We start from the raw sequence: 24,014 nt of genomic DNA, 5'->3' as shown, positions 1-24,014 counted from the left end.
AGTGTATATCCTGATACCAAAAACAAGGGAAACATGGTGCAAATGAACAGATAATGTCATTGGGCTCAATTCACTAAGCATAACCGCATGCGTAGAGCAGAAAACAACTGATTTTACCCAACATTTTGTCAAATGTCAATTCACAAAGGCTGTTAACACTGGGAAAACAAATGACCAACAAGTGAAGTACCAAACGTGTGAGGTAAATGCCTCATAAATGCCATTTCCCCTTAGTGCTGAAAATATGGCAAAAATGATGCCTACTGTGCGTGTGGGGAGTAGTGAAGCGGCTTACCGCACCTCCCTTGCCCTGGGGTCAGCCTGCCTTTCCCTGCAAAGCGGCCCCATTCAGAAGTCCTGGTCGGCGGATGTGCAGTATGTCCCAGAACACTGGACTTGAGGTTGGCGGGGAGTGCAGTCACAAGATGCCCAAGCAGACATACTGTGCATGCACAGCTTAGTATTTCTGGGTCAGAGGACACTGACCCTACCGACCAGGACTTCAGTACAGGCCGCTTTGCAGCAAAACGGAGGCTGAAATTGGGTAGTAGTCATTAAAAATGGTTAATAAGATGCTCCTGGCTTTGAGCTGAAACAAATTTTATGTTAATTTTCTGCAGCTTGGACTTGCTCTTTACTTATGAGTTCAATAAGGCCTCCTTTCCACGGACTTTTGATAGGCAGTGAAATGCCTCTCAAACTCTCACAACTACTCACTGCTACCTGGTAACTGCTTGCTGCTGCCTGGTAACTGCTTGCTGAGCACACAGGTCAACAGTCCGTGGAAAAGTGGCCTAAGGAATGCTTTCTTTATCACATCTAGCTTCCATTTTCCGTGCACTGAAATAATCCATGAAATACTGAATTTAGGCCTCTTTTCCATGGACTGTTGATAGGCAGTGAAATGCCTCTCAAACGCTCACAACTGCCCAATGCTGCCTGGTAACTGCTGGTTGCTGCCTAATAACTGCTCATTGCAGCCTGGCAACTGCTTATTGAGCACACAGTTCAACAGTTTGTGGGAAAGAGGCCTAAGCGCTAGAGGATTCTTTTAAATGAAATATCCCATGAGGTAAAAATCAATGCGAATTGTCATGAAGTTGTTTGACAATTTGCAGAACTATTACTGTATGTGTGAAAATGTCATGAAATAAAAAGTATGCCTCATGAGGTAATTTACCCCTCAGACGTGCAGCAAGCGGTCCTTTAAAGAAACACTGAAGCAAAAAAAAAAAAAAAATGATATAATGATTTGTATGTGAAGTACAGCTAAGTAATAAAACATTAGAAGCAGAGACATAAGTCTAATATTGTTTCCAGTGCAGGAAGAGTTAAGAAACTCCAGTTGTTATCTATGCAAAAAAGCCACTGACCTCTACAACTTTCCAAGTCGCAGAGAGCTCTGTCTTCTGAAGCTTGTTATCTCAACTGTCAGTCATTGTATTTTATTTTTCTCTGCAGAAAAGGGTTCAAAAGTTCAGTAGCCTGCTCTGTAAAGTCATTTAGAATGCTGAGTAATGTGTTAACTAAACTGCAAATATTAGAGAATGATGCAATGTTATAAAAAAAACTATATAACTGAAAATAAAAATATGGGAATATTTTCTTTGCTACTAATGTTCTGGTAATTATCTTTACTACAGCAATTAATTATATAATAATTTTTTTTCGCTTCAGTTTCTCTTTGGGCTGGTGCACACCGGAGTGGTTCTGGAGCGTTTTTTAACACACTTGCAGGGGGAAAACCGCTTGGCTAATGAAAGTGAATGGGCTGGTGCACACCAGAGCGGTTCATTTTTTTCACAAACCCAAACTCGGGGGCTGCAGCATTTTTTAGATTTCTGAGGCGTTTCTGCCTCAATGTTAAAGTATAGGAAAGTGGAAAACCCCTCTGAAAAACGCTAGATCAGAGCGGTTTTCCGTGCGTTTTTGTTACAGAAGCTGTTCAGTAACAGCTGTACTGTAACAATATTTGAAATGTGCTACACAAAAACGCTCCAAAAAATGCTAGGCATGTTTAGAAAACATGCCTAGAATCGCAATCAAATCTGCTTCAAAAACCTCTAGCGTTCTGCAGATCTGCTAGAGGTTTTTGCAGTGCACTGGGCCTTTAACATGTCACTGTGCAGTATCTGGACTGAGCAACTATTTAGTAGCAAGCCAAGCAGACAGGACTAGCATTGCACAGCATCCATACTTACCGATAAACAGCTGATGCTGGAAAGTACACCCAGAATATAGATGAAGGGGATTATACTGAAAGAAAAAATGAGAATAAGAGGAGACTTACATGCAGGTCCCATAGAACAATTATATCCAGCATATAGAAAAGAGATTGTACTGTTTCCCCGCCGTGGCTCACTTTTCTTCACGTAGTTGAAGTCGACGTCCACTGCACCCTTGCCATACGCATCCTTGTACGCGCTCCCCTAGCCAGGAACATCCTGTGCAGGTACAGTACAAGAACATCTCTACTGCGCCAGCAGCGGGAGCATGAACGAGGACGTGCACGGCCAGGGCGGCCACTGCGTGAAGTGAAAGTGAGCTGTGGCGGGGATACGGAAGATCCTTTTGAAACGGCATGGGCACAAGTCTGCTGCAGGGGGCTGGCAGAGGCCACAGGCAAGTGAAACTCTGTTTTACGGATACTTCAGTTCCGCTTCAAGCACCATTTCTTACTTTTTGGTACTTTTTCAATTGCAAAGTGCTGAAAAGTTATTCTAAACAGAAGATGAAAAATGATCTCTTGGGAGAAAACTCAGGAGAAAAAGTGAATTAGATATGGGCCATTGGCCATTATTCAATTCACTGACCCATATGCAATTAATGTTTTCTCCTAGTGATATTTTTAAACCTTGTCAATATAATGCCATTTAACCACCCTGGCGTTCTATTAAGATCGCCAGGGCAGCTGCATGAGGGTTTTTTTTAAATAAAAAAAAAAATATTTCATGCAGCCAACTGAAAGTTGGCTGCATGAAAGCCCACTAGATGGCGCTCCGGAGGCGTTCTTCTGATCGCCTCCGGCGCCCGGAATAAACAAGGAAGGCCGCAATGAGCGGCCTTCCTTGTTTTGCTTAGATCGTCGCCATAGCGACGAGCGGAGTGACGTCATGGACGTCAGCCGACGTCCTGACGTCTGCCGCCTCCGATCCAGCCCTTAGCGCTGGCCGGAACTATTTGTTCCGGCTGCGCAGGGCTCAGGCGGCTGGGGGGACCCTCTTTCGCCGCTGCTCGCGGCGGATCGCCGCAGAGCGGCGGCGATCGGGCAGCACACGCGGCTGGCAAAGTGCCGGCTGCGTGTGCTGCTCTTTATTTCAGGTAAATCGGCCCAGCAGGGCCTGAGCGGCACCCTCTGGCGGTAATGGACGAGCTGAGCTCGTCCATACCGCTAAGGTGGTTAAACCACCAGCAGGTGAGAAAATACTCAAAATAATTTTGATAGTACTTTGTCACCTACTTTTTTGAACTTTTTCAATTGCAAAGTTGACAAAAGTTATTTTAAAAGCAAGGTGAAAAATTATCTCCATGGAGAAAATGCAGGAGAAAAGTTAATTGCATATGGGCCATGTTTTCTCCTAAGTTTTCTATGATAAAGGCCCGTATGTAATTCACTTTTTCTCCTGAGTCTTCTCCTAGGTGATATTTTCTCAACCCAGCAAGTAAGGAAACACTGAAAATAAATTTGATAGCACATTCTCACTAACTTTTGGGTTGTTTTTCAATTGCAAAATGCTGAAAAGTTAGTTTAAAGACAACTATTATCTCCTGTTATGTTACTATTATGTCCTGTTTGTTATCTCCTAGGATATGGGCCAAAATGCCTTATTAATAAAATGCCTTTTAACCCTCGGTTGAGTCGGCGTGCAGTGCATAGAGGAGTATCGGAGTCTTGGCGCCAGGCTCAGAACTTGAGGCAGGGGTCACACTTACCGGCTTTCGTGCGCGTTTTCTGCACAGAAAAACTGACTTCAACTGAGAACTCATGTTAATCAATGAGCTAGGTCACACTTTAATGCAGATTTCGCATGCAGAAAAAAAACTGACATCTTGCGCAATTTGTCAGTTTTCTCTATAAATTACATTAGCTGTTGTACGGTAGAGGTCACATTTGTCTTTCAGTTTTCTGAAAAGTGTAGAAACGGAAAGACAAGTGTGACCCCTGCCTAAAACACACGCCTGAACCCAGAAGCTGGTAACAGAAGCGGAGGAGTGGCCTGTTTGTATCGCTGACGGCAGTTAGCGGCAAGAGCTGCTCTGTTGTCTTCACCAACGGCAACAGCGAGCAACTGGGAAGGTCATGCCCGAGGCTAGTTGGAGCAGCAATGAGCCTGAGAGGGAGAATTCCTAGACCAAATGCTGGTAGCTCAGGTCCAATGGATGGGTGAGATCACTCCATTTACTATATCCTTGGCAAACATTTTGACACAACTGATTGCTCAAAACACCATGCTAAATTGCCACAAAAAAAACAAACTTAAACACATCAACTAGGTGTAAATTTAATCTAGTCTGAGTGTGGATTGGCTGGTGTGTATGCAGGTGTGGGAGCGCTCCACAGTTAGAGGTTCAATTTTAAATGGTTTTATGTAATTTTTCTGCATTGAAGTTATTAAAGGTTTGAAGTGGTGGTCTATACTTTAAATGTATTCTGTGTAAGTCCATTCATCATCATATTCACATGTTCAACTAATCAGCACACTTTGCTCACTTGTTAGACTTAGGGGCCCATATGCAATTCACGTTTTGTCCTGAGTTTTCTCCTAAGTGATATTTTCAGACTTATCAGTAAAATAACTTTTAAATCACCATCAAGCAAGAAAATAGTTAAAATAGTTTTGATAGTACCTTTTGGTACTTTTTCAATTGCAAAGTGCTGAAAAGTGATTTTAAAGAGAAGATGAAAAATTATCTCCAAGGAGAAAACTCGGGATAAATGGTTAATTGCATATGGGTCCCGGTAATCAAAACCATCAGCAAAAGTCACCATAAGCAGATACTTCTCAGCATATATGCTCAATGACAAACACAAAATAAAGATTAGTGAATGTTGTAGGAGGGTGTGGGCTTTGTTCTCTCTTTGGGTTTGAGTGACCTATTTGGAGAACATTGGAGATAGTAAGTGATAAAGCACATTAGAACATATTTTTATTTAAAAAGTGTCTGCTCTTAGTCTGAAAAGGTTTCATACTCTCTCATGGGTCATACTGAAACTTAGGGCCCTTTCACATGAGCAGTTGATGGGCAGTGAAAAGACTGTAGAACTGTCCCAACTTAGTAACTGCTCACTGCTGCTTGGTAACCGCTTACTGAGCACCCATTTCAACTCCCCATATGAAAGGGCCCTTAGTGGGGAAGTTACTGAACACTGATGACTGTTATTACATAGCTTTAGGGCCCTTTTCCACGAGCAGTTGATAGGCAGTGAAAAGCCTCTCAAATTCTCAAAGCTGCTTGCTTCTGCCTGGTAATTGCTTTGATCTTGCTGAGCACACAGTTCAACAGACCTAAGGCCTCTTTTCCACGAAGTGTTGTTAGGCAGTGAAATGCCTCTCAAGCTCTCACAACTGCTCACTGCTGCCTGGTAACTGCTTGTTGCTGCCTGGTAACTGCTCACTGCTGCCTGATAACTGCTTGCCGAACGCACAGCTCAACAGTTTGTGGAAAAGAGGCCTTAGTCTGCTGATAGGCTGCTACAGATAGATTGTGACTGCTGACTGATACACATCATGATGACTGCTGACAGATACACCGTGGCCACACTGTGACTGCTGTGATTACTGAAATAGTACTTTTACCACACTGTGACCATTTAAGGCGCCCCCCACCCCAGCAGATACGGTTTCAGTCACGTTCATTGGTCATCTTAATATTGCATGCCGTTATCGCCATGCACCTAATCCACTACGTCGGCCCATGTTTTTCCAGCTAGCTCAATCGCTACATTCGACTAATTTCAGCCAGAAATCGGTTGAATTGATGATTGGGCATGCTTGTTGCAGCACCAGTTTTCATCCATTTAAATAAAATTATCAAATCGGATGGTCAGTTGCGCTGCAAAATCTCTAGATGTATGGCCTTTACAAGTTGAGACTGTGACTGCTTAGGAGTAGACTGTGACAGATGCACTAGAACTGCCTGTTCCTGTCTGTCTAGTATGGTTTCGTGATGGCACTGTAGCTGATATAAATGTAGACCGTGAAAACGCTGTGACTGATCAAGATAGACTGACCAACAAATAAACAGTGACCACACTGTGACTGATAAGGCCCCTTTTACACCTACACACTTTGTTGTGTTGTTACCCCTTCTGCACACAGGGTAATGCAACAGCAAAGAAAGTGTATGGTGCCTAGTACACTATCTGCGTCATGGCGGAAGTATCCAATTTGCCATCGACCCGCTGCAAAGTTCCAGGAAGAGCCGAGATTTGCTGTTTAGAAAGAGCAGCATTAGATGCAGAATAGCCTTACCCTTGCTTTTACTACCTGCAACCGTACCTGCACCTGCAAAGCGCTACCTGCAACCCAATCTGCAACCTAATTAGAACCAATACGGGTATCCAGACCCGACCCACATTGAGAGTAACCCTCGGGTACCCTCCCCAATGCAGGCCTCTACTGTATCCACACTGTCATTGATGAAGGTAGATTGTGACCACACTGTAACCGATGAACATAGACTGTGACCACACTGTAACTGATGAATGTAGACTGTGACCACACTGTAACTGATGAATGTAGACTGTGACCACACTGTAACTGATGAACGTAGACTGTGACCACACTGTAACTGATGAACGTAGACTGTGACCACACTGTGAATGATAGAAGGTAGCCTGTGACCACACTGTGAATGATAAAAGGTAGGCTGTGACCACACTGTGAATGATAAAGGTAGACTGTGACCACACTGTGAATGATGGAAGGTAGACTGTGACCACACTGCGAAAGATAGATGGTAGACTGTGACCACACTGTGAATGATAGAAGGTAGACTGACCACACTGCGAATGATAGATGGTAGACTGTGACCACACTGTGAATGATAGAAGGTAGACTGTGACCACACTGCGAATGATAAAGGTAGACTGTGACCACACTGCGAATGATAGAAGGTAGACTGTGACCACACTATGAATGATAGAAGGTAGACTGTGACCACACTGTGAATGATAGAAGGTAGACTGTGACCACACTGTGAATGATAGAAGGTAGACTGTGACCACACTGTGAATGATAGAAGGTAGACTGTGACCACACTGTGAATGATAGAAGGTAGACTGTGACCACACTGTGAATGATAGAAGGTAGACTGTGACCACACTGTGAATGATAGAAGGTAGACTGTGACCACACTGTGAATGATAGAAGGTAGACTGTGACCACACTGCGAATGATAGAAGGTAGACTGTGACCACACTGCGAATGATAGAAGGTAGACTGTGACCACACTGCGAATGATAGATGGTAGACTGTGACCACACTGCGAATGATAGATGGTAGACTGTGACCACACTGCGAATGATAGAAGGTAGACTGTGACCACACTGCGAATGATAGAAGGTAGACTGTGACCACACTGCGAATGATAGATGGTAGACTGTGACCACACTGCGAATGATAGATGGTAGACTGTGACCACACTGCGAATGATAGAAGGTAGACTGTGACCACACTGCGAATGATAGAAGGTAGACTGTGACCACACTGTGAATGATAGAAGGTAGACTGTGACCACACTGTGAATGATAGAAGGTAGACTGTGACCACACTGTGAATGATGAAGGTAGACTGTGACCACACTGTGAATGATAAAAGGTAGACTGTGACCACACTGTGAATGATAAAGGTAGACTGTGACCACACTGTGAATGATAAAGGTACACTGTGACCACACTGTGAATGATAAAGGTAGACTGTGACCACACTGTGAATGATAAAGGTAGACTGTGACCACACTGTGAAGGATGAAGGTAGACTGTGACCACACTGCGAATGATAGAAGGTAGACTGTGACCACACTGCGAATGATAGATGGTAGACTGTGACCACACTGCGAATGATAGAAGGTAGACTGTGACCACACTGCTAATGATAGAAGGTAGACTGTGACCACACTGCTAATGATAGAAGGTAGACTGTGACCACACTGCGAATGATAGAAGGTAGACTGTGACCACACTGCGAATGATAGAAGGTAGACTGTGACCACACTGCGAATGATAGAAGGTAGACTGTGACCACATTGCTAATGACAGAAGGTAGACTGTGACCACACTGCGAATGATAGAAGGTAGACTGTGACCACACTAATGATGGAAGGTAGACTGTGACCACACTGTGAATGATGAAGGTAGACTGTGACCACACTGCGAATGATAGAAGGTAGACTGTGACCACACTGCTAATGACAGAAGGTAGACTGTGACCACACTGCGAATGATAGAAGGTAGACTGTGACCACACTGCTAATGATAGAAGGTAGACTGTGACCACACTGTGAATGATAGAAGGTAGACTGTGACCACACTGTGAATGATAAAAGGTAGACTGTGACCACACTGTGAATGATGAAGGTAGACTGTGACCACACTGTGAATGATAAAAGGTAGACTGTGACCACACTGTGAATGATGAAGGTAGACTGTGACCACACTGTGAATGATAAAGGTAGACTGTGACCACACTGTGAATGATAAAGGTAGACTGTGACCACACTGCGAATGATAGAAGGTAGACTGTGACCACACTGCTAATGATAGAAGGTAGACTGTGACCACACTGTGAATGATAGAAGGTAGACTGTGACCACACTGTGAATGATAAAAGGTAGACTGTGACCACACTGTGAATGATGAAGGTAGACTGTGACCACACTGTGAATGATAAAAGGTAGACTGTGACCACACTGTGAATGATGAAGGTAGACTGTGACCACACTGTGAATGATAAAGGTAGACTGTGACCACACTGTGAATGATAAAGGTAGACTGTGACCACACTGCGAATGATAAAGGTAGACTGTGACCACACTGCGAATGATAGAAGGTAGACTGTGACCACACTGCTAATGATAGAGGTAGACTGTGACCACACTGCGAATGATAAAGGTAGACTGTGACCACACTGAATGATAGATGGTAGACTGTGACCACACTGTGAATGACAGAAGGTAGACTGTGACCACACTGTGAATGATGAAGGTAGACTGTCACCACACTGCGAATGATAAAGACTGTGAATGATAAAAGACTGTGACCACACTGCGAATGATAGATGGTAAACTGTGACCACACTGTGAATGATAGAAGGTAGACTGTAACCACACTGTGAATGATAGAGGGTAGACTGTGACCACACTGTGAATGATAAAGGTAGACTGTGACCACACTGTGAATGATGAAGGTAGACTGTGACCACACTGAGAATGATAAAGACTGCTAATGATAAAGACTGTAAATGATGAAGGTAGACTGTGACCACACTGCGAATGATAAAGACTGTGAATGATAAAAGACTGTGACCACACTGCGAATGATAAAGACTGTGAATGATGAAGGTAGACTGTGACCACACTGCGAATGATAAAGACTGTGAATGATAAAAGAAGACTGTGACCACACTGTGAATGATAAGTGTGACCACAATGTTGTAAGTCCATGAAGAAGGTGAGCACACTACAAGTCATGAACCATGCTGTAGGCCCTATTTCCACTAAGGCCAAATCCGGGCTGATTCTGCAGTGTTTCCTCGCATACGAGAGAGGCAGGGCAATGCTGCCTATCTACCTGGTGGCTTTCTGTCCAGATCGCACAGTGGTGTGAATCTGGACGGCATGGTGCAGTTTTATGCAGCCAAATCACTTTAGCCGAGCACAGTACAGCGATTCGGGCTGCAGATGTGCAGCAAAACGGGAGCCGTCGGAAATGGCCACGGCTACTAGTAGAAACCTTCCCTTAATTTCCCATCACACAATATCACACCATTTGACCACTTAGCCAAGCTGGTGGTGTGATATTGTGTCATAGAACATTACAACATGGGTCCTGACTTCCTGTGTGCGAACCTTCTTAACAGACTTATGCTGGGTACACACGTTAAGATTTCCCGCTCGATTCGCGGGATCGAACGGATCGATTCGATTATTTCAAACATGTTCGATTGGATTTCGATCGTTTTTCTCACGTTAAGTATACAAAATCGACGGCAGGAACGATCGAAATCCGATCAAGCATGTTTGAAATAATCGAATTGAACCGCGAATCGAGCGGGAAATCTTAACGTGTGTACCCAGCATTATGGTTTTGATTTGCAATTGGTCCAATACCTGCTACTCTGAAAATGTGTGAAGTTTCATAGTGGTAACTGCTGCTGCTGGCAGAGTGGCGGTAACTGCTGCTGCTGGCAGTGTGGTGGTAACTGCTACTTCTGGCAGAATTATGGTAACTGCTGCTGGCAACATGGTGGTAACTGCTGCTGGAAGTCTGGTGGCAACTGCTGCTGGAAGTCTGGTGGCAACTGCTGCTGCTGGCAGAATAGTGGTAACTGCAGCTGCTGGCAGAATAGTGGTAACTGCAGCTGCTGGCAGTGTGGTGGTAACTTCTGCTGCTGGCAGTGTGGTGATAACTACTGCTGGCAATGTGGGGGTAACTCCTGCTGCTGGCAGTGTGGTGGTAACTGTGCCGACACTAAATAGACACCATTCCGCTCTCTTTAAAAGATACCCCAACTGAAATGTGACATAATAAGATAGACATGTGTATGTACAGTGCCTAGTACACAAATAACTATGCTGTGTTCCTTTTTTTCTTTCTCTGCCTGAAAGAGTTAAATATCAGGTATGTAAGTGGCTGACTCAGTCCTGACTTAGACAGGAAGTGACTACAGTGTGACCCTCACTGATAAGAAATTCCCCTTTTTTATTTCTTTCTTGCTCTCAGAAGCCATTTTCTGCTAGAAAAGTGTTTCATAGTTGTAATTTCTTATCAGTGAGGGTCACACTGCAGTCACTTCCTGTCTGAGTCAGGACTGAGTCAGCCACTTGCATACCTTCTATTTAACTCTTTCAGGCAGAGAAAGAAAAAAAGGAACACAGCATAGTTATTTGTGTACTAGGCACTGTACATACACATGTCTATCTCATTATGTTACATTTCAGTTGGGGTATTCTTTAAAGGAATACTGTAAGGGGGTCGGGCCCGTCCTGTGCCCGCGCGGCCACTCACCGATGCTCCGGCCCTGCCTCCGGTTCACTTCTGGAATTTCAGGCTTTAAAGTCTGAAAATCACTGTGCCTTCGTTGCCGTGTCCTCTCTTCCGCTGATGTCATCAGGAGTGTACTGCACATGCCCAGTATGTGATTTTCAGACTTTAAAAGAGTCATCAGGACAAAATTAATAAGTGCTACTTACCAGGGGCTTCCTCCAGCCCCAAGCTCCCAGCATGTCCCTCGGTGCAGCTCTGCAGTCAGCCGTTCAGTGCAGCTCCGTCCCGGTGAGTGGCTGCGCGGGCACAGGATGTCTGCGGGGGACCATTAGCAGCCCCAGGTAAGTTCAACTCATTTTCCTCCGACCCCCCTACAGTATTCCTTTAAGGGGCTGTGTCTCAGGTATAGTATGCAATGGTACTCAGTGGAACTCAACTGAGTTATAATCCAAAATCCAGTGGGATAAGGTGGTAAACTGCTATTATCAGGCAGCCTTTGATCATTTGCCTGATCTAATATTGAGTATATTAATGAGCCCAAAATCGCATTCTTTGAATAAAAATGCTTCAAAAATTCTGCAGGCACAGCTGTTGCGGTTGTGGAATCAGAGGCTATCATTAGTCTAGCGTTGTGGGAATCACTAGTGATTCCTAAAAAATAGAAATCGCAGCTGAACACTCTCCACTGGGCCCCTGCATGGACACTTCACTTTTTTCTAAAAGCAAAACCTGGATAACTACCGTTATATACTGTATGTGGATATAGAGAGCACTAATGCAGTTTACAGCCATATATGAGCATCCATTTTCCTGTGCTATGAAGCCACTGCCATAAACACATCAGGAAGGAATCTGGTATAGTTTAGAACCATTTATCATGTACTACAATTAAATATACATTTATCAAGGGGTACTTGTGATATTTACCATACTAGGGGGTACTTGGTGAGTACAGGGTTTTAAAAGGGGTACATACCAATAAAATGTTGAGAAACTGTATGACAGACAAGACACATTTATCAAAACCAAGAAAAATAGGAGCTAGACTCGCGCTAGACTGCAGCAGTTCCTCAGGGTGACCAGTCAGAATTCTTGGTCTTGTTTTAGTTTTCTTTGCCTTATTTTGGAAAACCTGCCGCGCTGAGTACCTGCCCTTAATGCAGCAGTAACTTGGAGTGACCATTCAGAATCCCTCCTCTTAGCAACTATACCACTTGTGTTTCAGGCGGGGGGCAAGCTTACAGGATTGTGTACGCATGCGTTTTTATGCTACAGTGTTTCTTCCAATATGTATTTTGTTTCACCGAAATGCATAATGTGCGAATCGCATGCAATACACAAGTGCAATCAGACAGTAGGAGTAGAAATCGAAAAAGTAGTGAATGTTTTTAGTTTATTTTTAAAGCAGACAAAACTGGTCTGTGCCTCAATCTTCATAGCAATCAGTGCGGAAGAAGAAAACATTTTCACATGCAAATTGTTTGAACACTATTCACGTACATTTGCATATTTTTTTGCGACCATTTTTTTCAGAGTAGCATAACGAAAGTCAATAAGAATTTGCATGTGGTATGCAAATTTTTGTTGCAAGATGTAAGTTTTTTTCACACATGCGAAAACGCCAATGAATTTTTTTTAGCCTGTTGCCACTACGCCTGAATTCTCAGCATTTCCTGTATGCGAGTCGGACGGAGAAACGATACCTATCTCGTCAACAGGCTTGCTGTCTGAATCCAATTCTGCAGCACGCGTTCAAATCCTTATAGCCATGTATGGTACAGCTATAATGATTCAGCTGCTGGACGAGTGTCCATGATTCAGAAACGGACATGGCTCCCCACTAGACGCCAACCCTGAGGCAGGGATCACATTTGTCTATTTTCATCCGTTTCTCCACAGAAAAAAACATGAGAACTCATGTTAGTCAATAGGCTATTTAATATTTTTTGCGCGAGGAAAAAAAATGAAATTCTGCAGCATAAGCAGAAGTGCGAATCTCTATCGACATTCATCGAAGGAGGGAACGCACATGCAGGGCCCTTTTTCCCTGTGATTCACAAGAGTCCGTTGGCAGCGTGTTCATTCCGCAATTTTTTCTTTGTGGTGAAATGTACTGCAATGCAAACATCCACATTTTGAGGAGAAAAGGCGTAAAGTTGTACAATTTTAAAACGCACGAAAAATCGGTCAAGGTGTTTCCCAAACAAAGCTATTGACTTCTTCCTTCACAAAACACGCGCACAATCACAGCAAGTGTGTTCTCTGCCTACTGTGCAGCCAACCCGTCTTCAAAAATTACCAATTCACACAAAAGTGTGACCCCCTGCCTCACACTGCTCTTCTGTCTGCCTCACACTGCTCTTGTCTGCCTCACACTGCTCTTGTCTGCCTCACACTGCTCTTCTATCTGCCTGCTCTTCTATCTGCCTCACACTGCTCTTCTATCTGTCTCACACTGCTCTTCTATCTGCCTCACACTGCTCTTGTCTGCCTCACACTGCTCTTCTATCTGCCTCACACTGCTCTTATCTGCCCCACACTGCTCTTCTATCTGCCTCACACTGCTCTTATCTGCCCCACACTGCTCTTCTATCTGCCTCACACTGCTCTTCTATCTGCTTCACACTGCTCTTCTATCTGCCTCACACTGCTCTTCTATCTGCCTCACACTGCTCCTATCTGCCGCACACGGCTTCTATCTGCCGCACACGGCTCTTCAGAGGCGTATCTAGAGGGGTGCAGGCATGGCTCTTGCCATGGGGGCCACAGCAGCATGGGCGCCATGTCTGCCACTGGGCTGCGCCACCATACCTGCCCTTGTGCTGTATTGCCATGCATGCCCCATGCCTTCTCATCACTCAGACCTCAGATCATATTAATTCTGTTATTTGGAGAACATTGCTAATGAACTTATGTATGTACGGTGCACTTGGCTTAAGTTAGAAAAGAGGACAGAGAGGAAATAGGAAGAGATATTTCCAAAAAAGTAACTTGAGCAACATGTGAGCCAAAAAACATGGGCAACCATAACACCTGTACGCGAGAAAGGATTCTGTTTTTAGAGGGGAAGGGGGCTCTGACTGGGTAAGGAGGAGGTGGGGGCGCAATTTAAGTGTTTGCCATAGGCTCTATATTACCCAGATACGCCCCTGCGGCTCTTCTATCTGCCTCACACTGCTCTTCTATCTGCCTCACACTGCTCTTCTATCTGCCGCACACGGCTTCTATCTGCCTCACACAGCTCTTCTATCTGCCTCACACTGCTCTTCTATCTGCCTCACACTGCTCTTATCTGCCACACACTGCTTCTATCTGCCTCACACTGCTTCTATCTGCCTCACACTGCTCTTGTGTGCCTCACACTGCTCTTCTATCTGCCTCACACTGCTCTTCTATCTGCCTCACACTGCTTCTGTCTGCCTCACACTGCACTTCTATCTGCCTCACACTGCTCTTCTATCTGCCTCACACTGCTCTTCTATCTGCCTCACACTGCTCTTCTATCTTCCTCACTTCTATCTGCCTCACACTGCTCTTCTATCTTCCTCACACTGCTCTTCTATCTTCCTCACACTGCTCTTCTATCTGCCTCACACTGCTCCTATCTGCCGCACACTGCTCCTATCTGCCGCACACTGCTACTATCTGCCGCACACTGCTACTATCTGCCGCACACTGCTCTTATCTGCCTCTATCTTCCTCACACTGCTCTTCTATCTGCCTCACACTGCTCCTATCTGCCGCACACTGCTCCTATCTGCCGCACACGGCTTCTATCTGCCTCACACTGCTCTTATCTGCCCCACACTGCTCTTCTATCTGCCTCACACTGCTCTTCTATCTGCCTCACACTGCTTCTATCTGCCTCACACGGCTTCTATCTGCCTCACACTGCTCTTGTCTGCCTCACACTGCTCTTATCTGCCTCTATCTTCCTCACACTGCTCTTCTATCTTCCTCACACTGCTCTTCTATCTGCCTCACACTGCTCTTCTATCTGCCTCACACTGCTCTTCTATCTGCCTCACACTGCTCTTCTATCTGCCTCACACTGCTCTTATCTGCCGCACACTGCTCTTCTATCTGCCTCACACTGCTCTTATCTGCCGCACACTGCTCTTCTATCTGCCTCACACTGCTCTTATCTGCCGCACACTGCTTCTATCTGCCTCACACGGCTTCTATCTGCCTCACACTGCTCTTGTGTGCCTCACACTGCTCTTCTATCTGCCTCACACTGCTTCTATCTGCCTGCTTCTGTCTGCCTCACACTGCGCTTCTATCTGCCTCACACTGCTCTTCTATCTGCCTCACACTGCTTCTATCTGCCTCACACGGCTTCTATCTGCCTCACACGGCTTCTATCTGCCTCACACTGCTCTTGTCTGCCTCACACTGCTCTTATCTGCCTCTATCTTCCTCACACTGCTCTTCTATCTTCCTCACACTGCTCTTCTATCTGCCTCACACTGCTCTTCTATCTGCCTCACACTGCTCTTCTATCTGCCTCACACTGCTCTTCTATCTGCCTCACACTGCTCTTATCTGCCGCACACTGCTCTTATCTGCCGCACACTGCTCTTCTATCTGCCTCACACGGCTCTTCTATCTGCCTCACACTGCTCTTATCTGCCGCACACTGCTTCTATCTGCCTCACACGGCTTCTATCTGCCTCACACTGCTCTTGTGTGCCTCACACTGCTCTTCTATCTGCCTCACACTGCTTCTATCTGCCTGCTTCTGTCTGCCTCACACTGCGCTTCTATCTGCCTCACACTGCTCTTCTATCTGCCTCACACTGCTTCTATCTGCCTCACACGGCTTCTATCTGCCTCACACGGCTCTTCTATCTGCCTCACACTACTTTTATTAACCCTACCTATACACGTAGTGACATTTAACTCAGAGACCCGCAGTCTCTTTCGAAAACGCTACCTATAGTTTTCCACTGACGAAGAAAGTTGGCCGTTAGCTTCGCTACTACAACTAGTTTGTCCCTAGTTCCTCGCCGTAGTCAGCGGTGGTGGGAGTGGCAGCCGTCTGGCGCCCCGTCACTTGGCCGGACGCTTCCGGTGTCGGGGTGGAAGTGGCTGTGTTGTTGACACTTTATTGTTCCGCGCTCAGTGAACAGAGGGATGATGCGCTGGGCCTAAACCTGCAGTACGGATCATGTCCTCAGGCCGCCAGTCTCAGCAGCTCCCCGGGTCGGGGGGTGGAACAGCACCGGCTCCCTCCTCCTCGTCTGCCCCGTCCAGCTCCTCCTCTGCCAGCTCGCTGCGCCAGGGACTGGTGGGGGTGCCCAGCCTGGCCAGACTTGGGGTGCCCAGTAGTGGCTCTGCCCTCGCTGGGAGGTCTGGCAGCTCCGGGCCCAGGAAAAGGCCTCTGCCAACCCCACTGTGCAATGGGCTCATCAACTCCTATGAGGACAAGAGCAACGACTTTGTGTGGTGAGCTGGGCTGAGGGTACTGAGCAGCCAGTAATTTCTTCTATGGCAGCTTGCATCTGATCAGGAGCACTACAAAGTCCCTACACTACATGCCCTGCTGATTACTTCTGAGATAATTCTGTGTGCCTGGCATAGGCAGCTTATATCTGACTGTTGTACTACAGTATTACCACAAGGCTTAGCATGCCTAGACAGACACTGTTTACATATTTACACTGTGTTCCCAGCATAGGCAGCTTGTGCCTGATTTTTCTATCGTTATGAGACTCAGCATGACCTGCCTGTCACATGTACCTGGCACATGCAAGCCTCACGTGACTACTGTAGAACTACAAGATCCAGCATGCCCTGGCTGTCACATTTAAAATGTTTGACTGTCACAGACAGCCTGCATCTGATTTGGCGCTTGTCTGCTTTAGGGGATGCAGGAAAAAGTTCTCCAATCACAGTACCCTCTTACAGCACAAATCGGTGTGATTGGTCAAATAGTGTGAGCGTAGTTTACTACAACCTATTGAAAACCTAGCAGTCTCTTTAACTGAATTTCCCTATGAGGTTTCCCGCTGGGTCTCCTAAAGTAGACCAGTGCCCCTGACTATACTATATCTATTACACTCCGTATCACCTGCCTGTCATATTTGGAATGTTCACAGTGTGCTTGTCATAGGCAAAAATTACCAGACTGTTGTAAAACTACAAGATCCAGAATGCACTTATTGTCACATTAAAAAGGCCACTGTGTGCCTGGTACAAGCAGCCTGTATATGTACTACTACTGCTGCAAGACTCAGCATGACTAGCTAAACACTGCTATATGTACACTGTGCCTGGTATAGGAACTTTATAGCTGATTGTTCTATTCCATCACACAAAACTTAGCATACCTAGAATAGATGCTGCTGAGACATAACTTAGTTCTTGGCAAAGGAGCTTGTACCTGATTCCTTTTTCAACAAGCTCCATTTTTTTCCAGACACTGACAAATTGTACTTGATTCCTCATGTGACACTACAGCCCTTATTCAATTCACCTTTTTCTTGTAAGTTTCCCCCTTAGAGCTAATTTTTAATCATCTGTTTACAATTATTTTTCAGCACCCAAAAATTAGGTGAAAATGTACTTGCAAAGTTATTGGGAGTATTCTCTTGCTTGCTGGTGGGTTAAAGGGAACCTGAGATGGGCAAAAAAACCAACAAAATATACATACCTGGAGCTTCCTCCATCCCCCTCCAGGTTGATCGCTCCCATGCCCTCCTCTTCCGACTCCCCATTCGTCCGTAATTGGCCCCAGAAAGTCCTCCGGTCTGGGTCCAGCATACTGGCGGTTGTGTATTGGGCAATTGTCCTGTGTGCATATAAATGACAGGACCATTGCCCAATCCAGAAGCTCCAGTATCCTTGTACTGCGCTGCTATTGGCGCTGATGGGGGTTCAGGCAGGCTTACAGAAAGGCCCTACGTAGTATGCGCTGTGTGTTAGGCAGCCTTTTGGGCCAGGCAAAGTGTATTAAAGCTACTTCAAGTCTCGCATTAGAAGGAGCCGCTGGTACTTTGAAGAAAAAAGTGTGAGTAATTTAGGAGCACACGCTACGCAGCACTACGGTAATTTTTTTTTTTTTTTTTTTACTCGCCCTGCTCAATTTAAGGTGCGCTGCTTTATGAATCGACCTCCTTGTCATAAAATGCCTTTTCAACCACCAGCAAGCAAAAAAAATATTCAGAATAATTTTGATACATTTCATCTCTAACTTTTGGGTACTTTTTCAGTTGTAAAATGCTGAACAATCTCCTAGTAGTTAACTCTGAAGAAAAAGTTCATTGCATATGGGCCAATGGACATGTGGGTGAATTAATTTAAAGTGTATTTGAGATGGGGAGGGAGGAAAAATTCATACATACCGGGGCCTTCCGCCAGCCCCCTCCAGGCTAATTGCTGCCTCGCCGCCCTCATCTGCCTCCTGGATCTTCTTAAACTGGCCCCGAAAGTCCTCCAGTCAGCGCAAGGTGGGTACGTGTGCTCCTGTAGCCCTAGAACGCTCCCAACAATGGGGACGCGCGGCTGAGCCACGCATGCGCAGTGCACCGTGGACTGGAGGACTTTCCGTGGACAATTTCAGAAGATCCAGGAGGCAGAGGAAGGCAGCAAGGGAGCAATTAGTCTGGATGAATCCCCAGGTATGTATAAAACATTCTTTTTGTGAACAAGGATTCGTGCCATGGATGCCCAGTCTCCATCCACGGCACAAACCTTTCGCAGTGTTGGCCAAACCTGACCTAGATAATCACAGTGTACTTGACATAGGCAGACAGTTCAGACACTAGAAGGCTTCTATATACTGGTCCTGTATTCCCAGCTCTTACAAACATTTACATACATGGAGAATGTTGCCTGTAGGAATTGGGACTCGATCCCTCAAGTGACACTTTATAGCCAAGAGCTTTCACAGATGTGTTATTATCCTACAGCCTCTTGACATGTTCTCTTGCTTTGAAGGAGGTATGATGGTGCAGCACACAATGGGGTGGCTTCCAGTATGAGGGGTAAGGAGAAGGAGAACAATGCTCTCAACTGAGAGGATCCAGCACCCTCGATCTCCAAGCAATGCATTGGGGACGAAGCAGAACAATTTGGTGCCGGCAAGTTTGGGCGCACCATAGACCGTAATGTGAATTATGGCTATAGCTGTGCACAGAAGCTAATTTGGGCACCGGCGAGCATGTGTACGAGGCTTAACACTTTGTGGCGTGTGTTTATGCCCTGGAGCTGGACAGTGTTTGAATTTGAAAACCGTGGACGTCTTAAATTATATGTGCATTGCTCTTTAATGTTACGGCTGCATGGTCTTCCCATCTTCGTGGTGCCAGAACATGACTGCATGCCCAACCTACTGCAATGATGCTGAAGGTAGGACAGTCTGACCCAAGAAGGATGGTGCTCTCTCTGTGTACATTGTGTGCTGGTACCATTGCACATGTTCACTCCTGCAGATGTATTCAGTACAGAGGGGGCCACAAAGGGCCCCTTGTAGGATGTCAGGCAAAGGGTCTCTGCGTAATATGTTGGCGCTTTATAAATAAATAATTAATTGCTGCTACAGTGCAGCCTTGCTACTAAAAATATTTTATTAGCACATCATTCAAATCTATTTTATTTGTCTAAGACATTACAGCTGGAAAAAAAACTGTTTACAAAAGGAGATTACCTTAAGGAGATCGGCATACCTTGAGGTGTCCATACACCTATTGATTTTACTGGCAGATCCAATCAGAGTAATTCAATCTGCAGAGAATTGATTTCCAGAACGATTCCTTTTCAGTTGATTTCCGATTATGACTTAAAAGTACCAATCGTACTGGATAAGAGGTTTAGGCCGGATGGGACAGGGCAGGAGCAGCTCTTAATAGGTGACCTAAAATGTTGTACTGCACTCAGCAGTGCAAAGCTGCAGCTTGATCGATTTTTCAATAGCTTCACTGCTGGAATCTTATTAAAAAAAACAACAAATCTATGTGCTATGTGTGGTAGACATCTATGAGAGGAATCAATTGTTTTGCCACATAAGGTTGCAGTCTATAAGTGTATGGGTACCAAAAAGTGAACCTCCGGACTAAAAATCTACTCAGCAGAACTGAAAAGGTTTGGTGTTTTTTTAACAGTTTCACAGCATTAGAACTTTGTTTTTCTTACCAAAGCATAATTTTAGCTACATTTTTAGCTAAGCTCCACCTATCAAAGAAAAAAAGCCCAGGCTTTTTTTTCCCCTGATGCTGTGCAGAGCATGATGGGATTTACTATGTTATTCACGTTGCCTAGCAACTGGGAGAGGTGCTCAGGACAGATGGAACTGTGTCTCATGCTCCCTATCACCTCCTTTCAACCAAAAAGATGGCTGCCCTCATGAAATCAAACATTTGCCTGTTCTTTTAAAACAGTGTGGGTAAGAGATTATATTACCTATCTATTTTAATTAACATAACTAATGTAACTTAATGACAGTGTGTTTGTTTAGGCTGGAGTTCCTCTTTAAAGGATAACTGAAGTGAGAGGGATATGGAGGGAGGCTGCCATATTTATTTACTTTTTAATTGATGAACATTGACTGGCTGACCTGCTAATCCTCTGCCTCTAATCCTTTTAGCCATAGACCCTGAACAAGCATGCAAAACAGATGTTTGACTGTATTTGGTGCGTGCTTGTTTCAGGTGTGTGATATAGACACTACTGATGCATGAAAGATCAGCAGGATGCCAGGCAACCGTTATTGTTTAAAAGGAAATAATTATGGCATCCTCCAGGTGTCCTTTAGGTGTACCTGAGCCAAAGCTTGCGTACAAAATGGCTTCCCTCTGTATTCTGATGTCCCCCGTCGCTGAGCGCAACCCCCCCCCACCTGAAGGTTAGCGACGACGATGCATTGTTGCTAATCACAACTGGGCCTTGCAGCTCTCCTCCCTCTGTCATGGCCATGCAAGCCCGCCCATGCAAGCACAGTAAGCCAGAGCCGTGGGCTCCGTCCTACTGCACATGCGCGGCTATGCTCACGTGTCTACTGTGTTGCAACGCTGCCAGACGAGAAGGAATGCGGCTCTAATCTGGAGGGTAGTTTCTGTTTAAAATCATTAAAAAATGAATGTATAAAGTGAGCGGGAACTTACTTCCTGCAATGTCGCCCGATGAAGTACAGAGGCGAGCGGTGGAACGCAAGAAAGTGAGTAAGTTCCCCGCTTGCTTTAATACATTGATTTTAAACAGAAACTAGCTGGAGTGGAAAGGGGGACCCAGGTGAGGGAGGGGGGGGGACCGACCCCACCCTCCTCACTGCCCGCTGCAACTGCCCATCCTGGCTGCTACCCTCTCCAGCATGGCAGCCCCCTCCCCACCCACAGGCAGGGCTGCGACACAGAAAATGGATCAATCTGTTTTGCCATAGATTTTCACTACCCCTCCATGTATCAGGGAATGGTCCAGGTCCGTGAAAATCCTGAAAACCAGACCCTGCGTTCAGTTTTTCAATATGCATCCCCCTGAACGCAGATGGATCCGGTTTTTGTTTTTTAAGTGAAGACTGACTCTATTTTTAACATTGGTATCCGTGGCTCCGGTTTGATCCAAGCCAAAAAACGGTGCCACTGATATTTTAAACAAGTGTGACCCTACTCTAACACTTTACGCACATATTTTTACATAATGCTTTAACTCATTGTATCTAAGCTTCCTCATCTGTGCTCTTCTGGTTGAACTGTTTTGGTCTGGCTCAGTTAGATGATGCCTGAGATGCATCCTACAGATGTAGTTTTTTTTCTGTACTTTTTTCTGTGTTGGTCATGTGTTTGTCTTATGACTATAAGTTAATGATATTATTCAGAACTCTATGATTGGTTATAGGCCTAGACATACATGTGCAGTGGGATTTTCTAGCTGCATTACATTTTTGCTTTTATACTGGATGTACTGGGGATGCTTGGTGGAGGCAGGGCTGTGGAGTCGAGGAGTCGGAGCAATTTTGGGTACCGGAAGTCAAAGGCTATCATTCATAAAGCATTCCCGCATGTGGAAATGCTGAAAACGGCTGAATTTACCGAGCACTTAGCAAAATGTCTATTCATAAAAGCTGTTTCCGCATGAAAAGCTACAATTCCTGAGCAGTGCGGGAAATTACCACCTTGTGCGGTGATTTATCTCAACACATGTCACTACATGTCAATTCATAAAGATTAGAGCAAGCGGAATCAGCATGGAGAATATCGCTCCCTTGGCAGAGCCGATAAGCATGCGGATACCAGCTAAGTGAATGGAGACAGACCTCCCAAGCAGCAGCGAGAGCAGAACAAAAAAGGCATCCCAGAATACCCAGGCTGTGTTTTTTAACCCCTTGGGTACCTGTTTTCAGATAAATGTCACATTAGAAAGCCTGGATGTGTAATATTTTTTTTAAGTTCTTCTAAGTTGTGGCAATTAAATAGATTGTTTAGAAAGACTAATAGACAGATTCAGCGCGGATTCAGGGCAAGGAGAGGCAGTTTAAAGGGGAACTGAAGTAAGAGGTATACGGAGGCTGCCATATTTATTTCCTTTTAATCAATACCAGTTGCCTGGCAGCCCTGCTGGTCTATTTCTCTGCAGTAGTATCTGAATAACACCAGAAACAAGCATGCAGCTAGTCTTGTCAGATCTGACTTTAAAGTCTGAAACACCTGATATGCTGCATGCTTGTTCAGGGGCTATGGCTAATAGTATTAGAGGAAGAGGATCAGCAGGGCTGCCAGGCAACTGGTATTGCTTAAAAGGAAATAAACATGGCAGCCTCCATATACCTCTCTCTTCAGCTCCCCTTTAAAAAAATTTGCACATGTAAAGGGATGCTGGGGCTGCCTCTTCTATAGTAACGCTGTCTCTGGAGGAGAAAATGTATCAACTCAGGCAGCTTCTAGTGTTTCCGCAAGCCTACCGCCTGCCTAGAGCTAGCCTAGTTCGGGAAAATACCGCACTGCTATCGCAACTGTAAACATTTTTATGAATTAGCACACAGAAGTCTAAAATACCAAATGCGTTTTTTTTTCCCGCACGTATTTCTTTTATAAATGATAGCCATTGTATCTAAGCTTCCTCATCTGTGCTCTTCTGGTTGAACTGTTTTGGTCTGGCTTAGTCAGATGATGCCTGAGATGCATCCTACAGATGTAGTTTTTTTTCTGTACTTTTTTCTGTGTTGGTCATGTGTTTGTCTTATGACTATAAGTTAATGATATTATTCAGAACTCTATGATTGGTTATAGGCCTAGACCTACATTTGCAGTGGGATTTTCTAGCTGCATTCCATTTTTGCTTTTATACTGGAGGTACTGGGGATGCTTGGTGGAGGCAGGGCTGTGGAGTCGAGGAGTCGGAGCAATTTTGGATACCGGGAGTCAAAGTTGGAGTCAGTCGGTGGTTTCAGAAACTGAGGAGTCGGTTGATTTTTGTACTGACTCCACAGCCCCGGTTTGAGGCTGGCAGTTTTAGAAGTCATCGACTGGCATTTGCTAGGGATTTTAGGCTGAGTTCACACTAGACCACTGCCACAACATGGACAGTCACAGTTATTCTAATGCTTGACCTACTGTGTTCATCCACTTCCATTCTGGTCACTGTAACAGATAGTAAGGGAGACCTCCGGAGCCCTTTCTACTGCTGAAAATTATATTTTACACTGGGAAAATGAAGCAATGGAAAGTTTGACTAAGTTTCTAAAATACTTTCCTTCCTTTCTCTGGATAAATGTACCACAATGATCTCCACTATGTCCTTAACTGGATGGAGATCCATGGGAAAGTGTATTGAAGAGGAGGGGGGTTGGTCTTGGTGCAGGATCTCCTGCTCT

The 24,014-nt window shown here is 45.1% G+C and overlaps 1 protein-coding gene and 1 long non-coding RNA gene across 6 annotated transcripts in view; one reads left to right on the top strand and one right to left on the bottom strand.

Moving 5' to 3' along the window:
• The window catches only part of LOC137520981 (uncharacterized), a 156,811-nt gene extending 140,530 nt beyond the window's left edge, over positions 1-16,281 (bottom strand). For 4 of the 5 annotated variants that reach the window (XR_011021984.1, XR_011021983.1, XR_011021981.1 and 1 more), the window contains exons 1-2: positions 16,087-16,281; positions 2,202-2,256 (exon numbers count right to left, since the gene is read on the bottom strand). This is a non-coding gene — a long non-coding RNA (uncharacterized lncRNA). Of the gene's footprint in view, positions 1-1,373; positions 1,456-2,201; positions 2,257-16,086 lie in introns of all 5 variants that reach the window. The other variant, XR_011021982.1, reaches the window with a different exon arrangement.
• COP1 (COP1 E3 ubiquitin ligase) overlaps positions 16,214-24,014 on the top strand; it is a 319,426-nt gene continuing 311,625 nt past the window's right edge. Inside the window, exon 1 of the mRNA XM_068239628.1 lies at positions 16,214-16,654. Within this exon, the coding sequence (XP_068095729.1) occupies positions 16,377-16,654 (278 nt within the window). The 5' untranslated portion in view covers positions 16,214-16,376. The remainder of the gene's footprint in view (positions 16,655-24,014) is intronic.

Source organism: Hyperolius riggenbachi, chromosome 6, assembly GCF_040937935.1.
Source record: "Hyperolius riggenbachi isolate aHypRig1 chromosome 6, aHypRig1.pri, whole genome shotgun sequence".
Classification (NCBI taxonomy): Eukaryota; Metazoa; Chordata; class Amphibia; order Anura; family Hyperoliidae; genus Hyperolius; species Hyperolius riggenbachi.
Note: the sequence above shows the minus strand (reverse complement) of the source record. Positions and strands in the feature narration are given on the sequence as shown.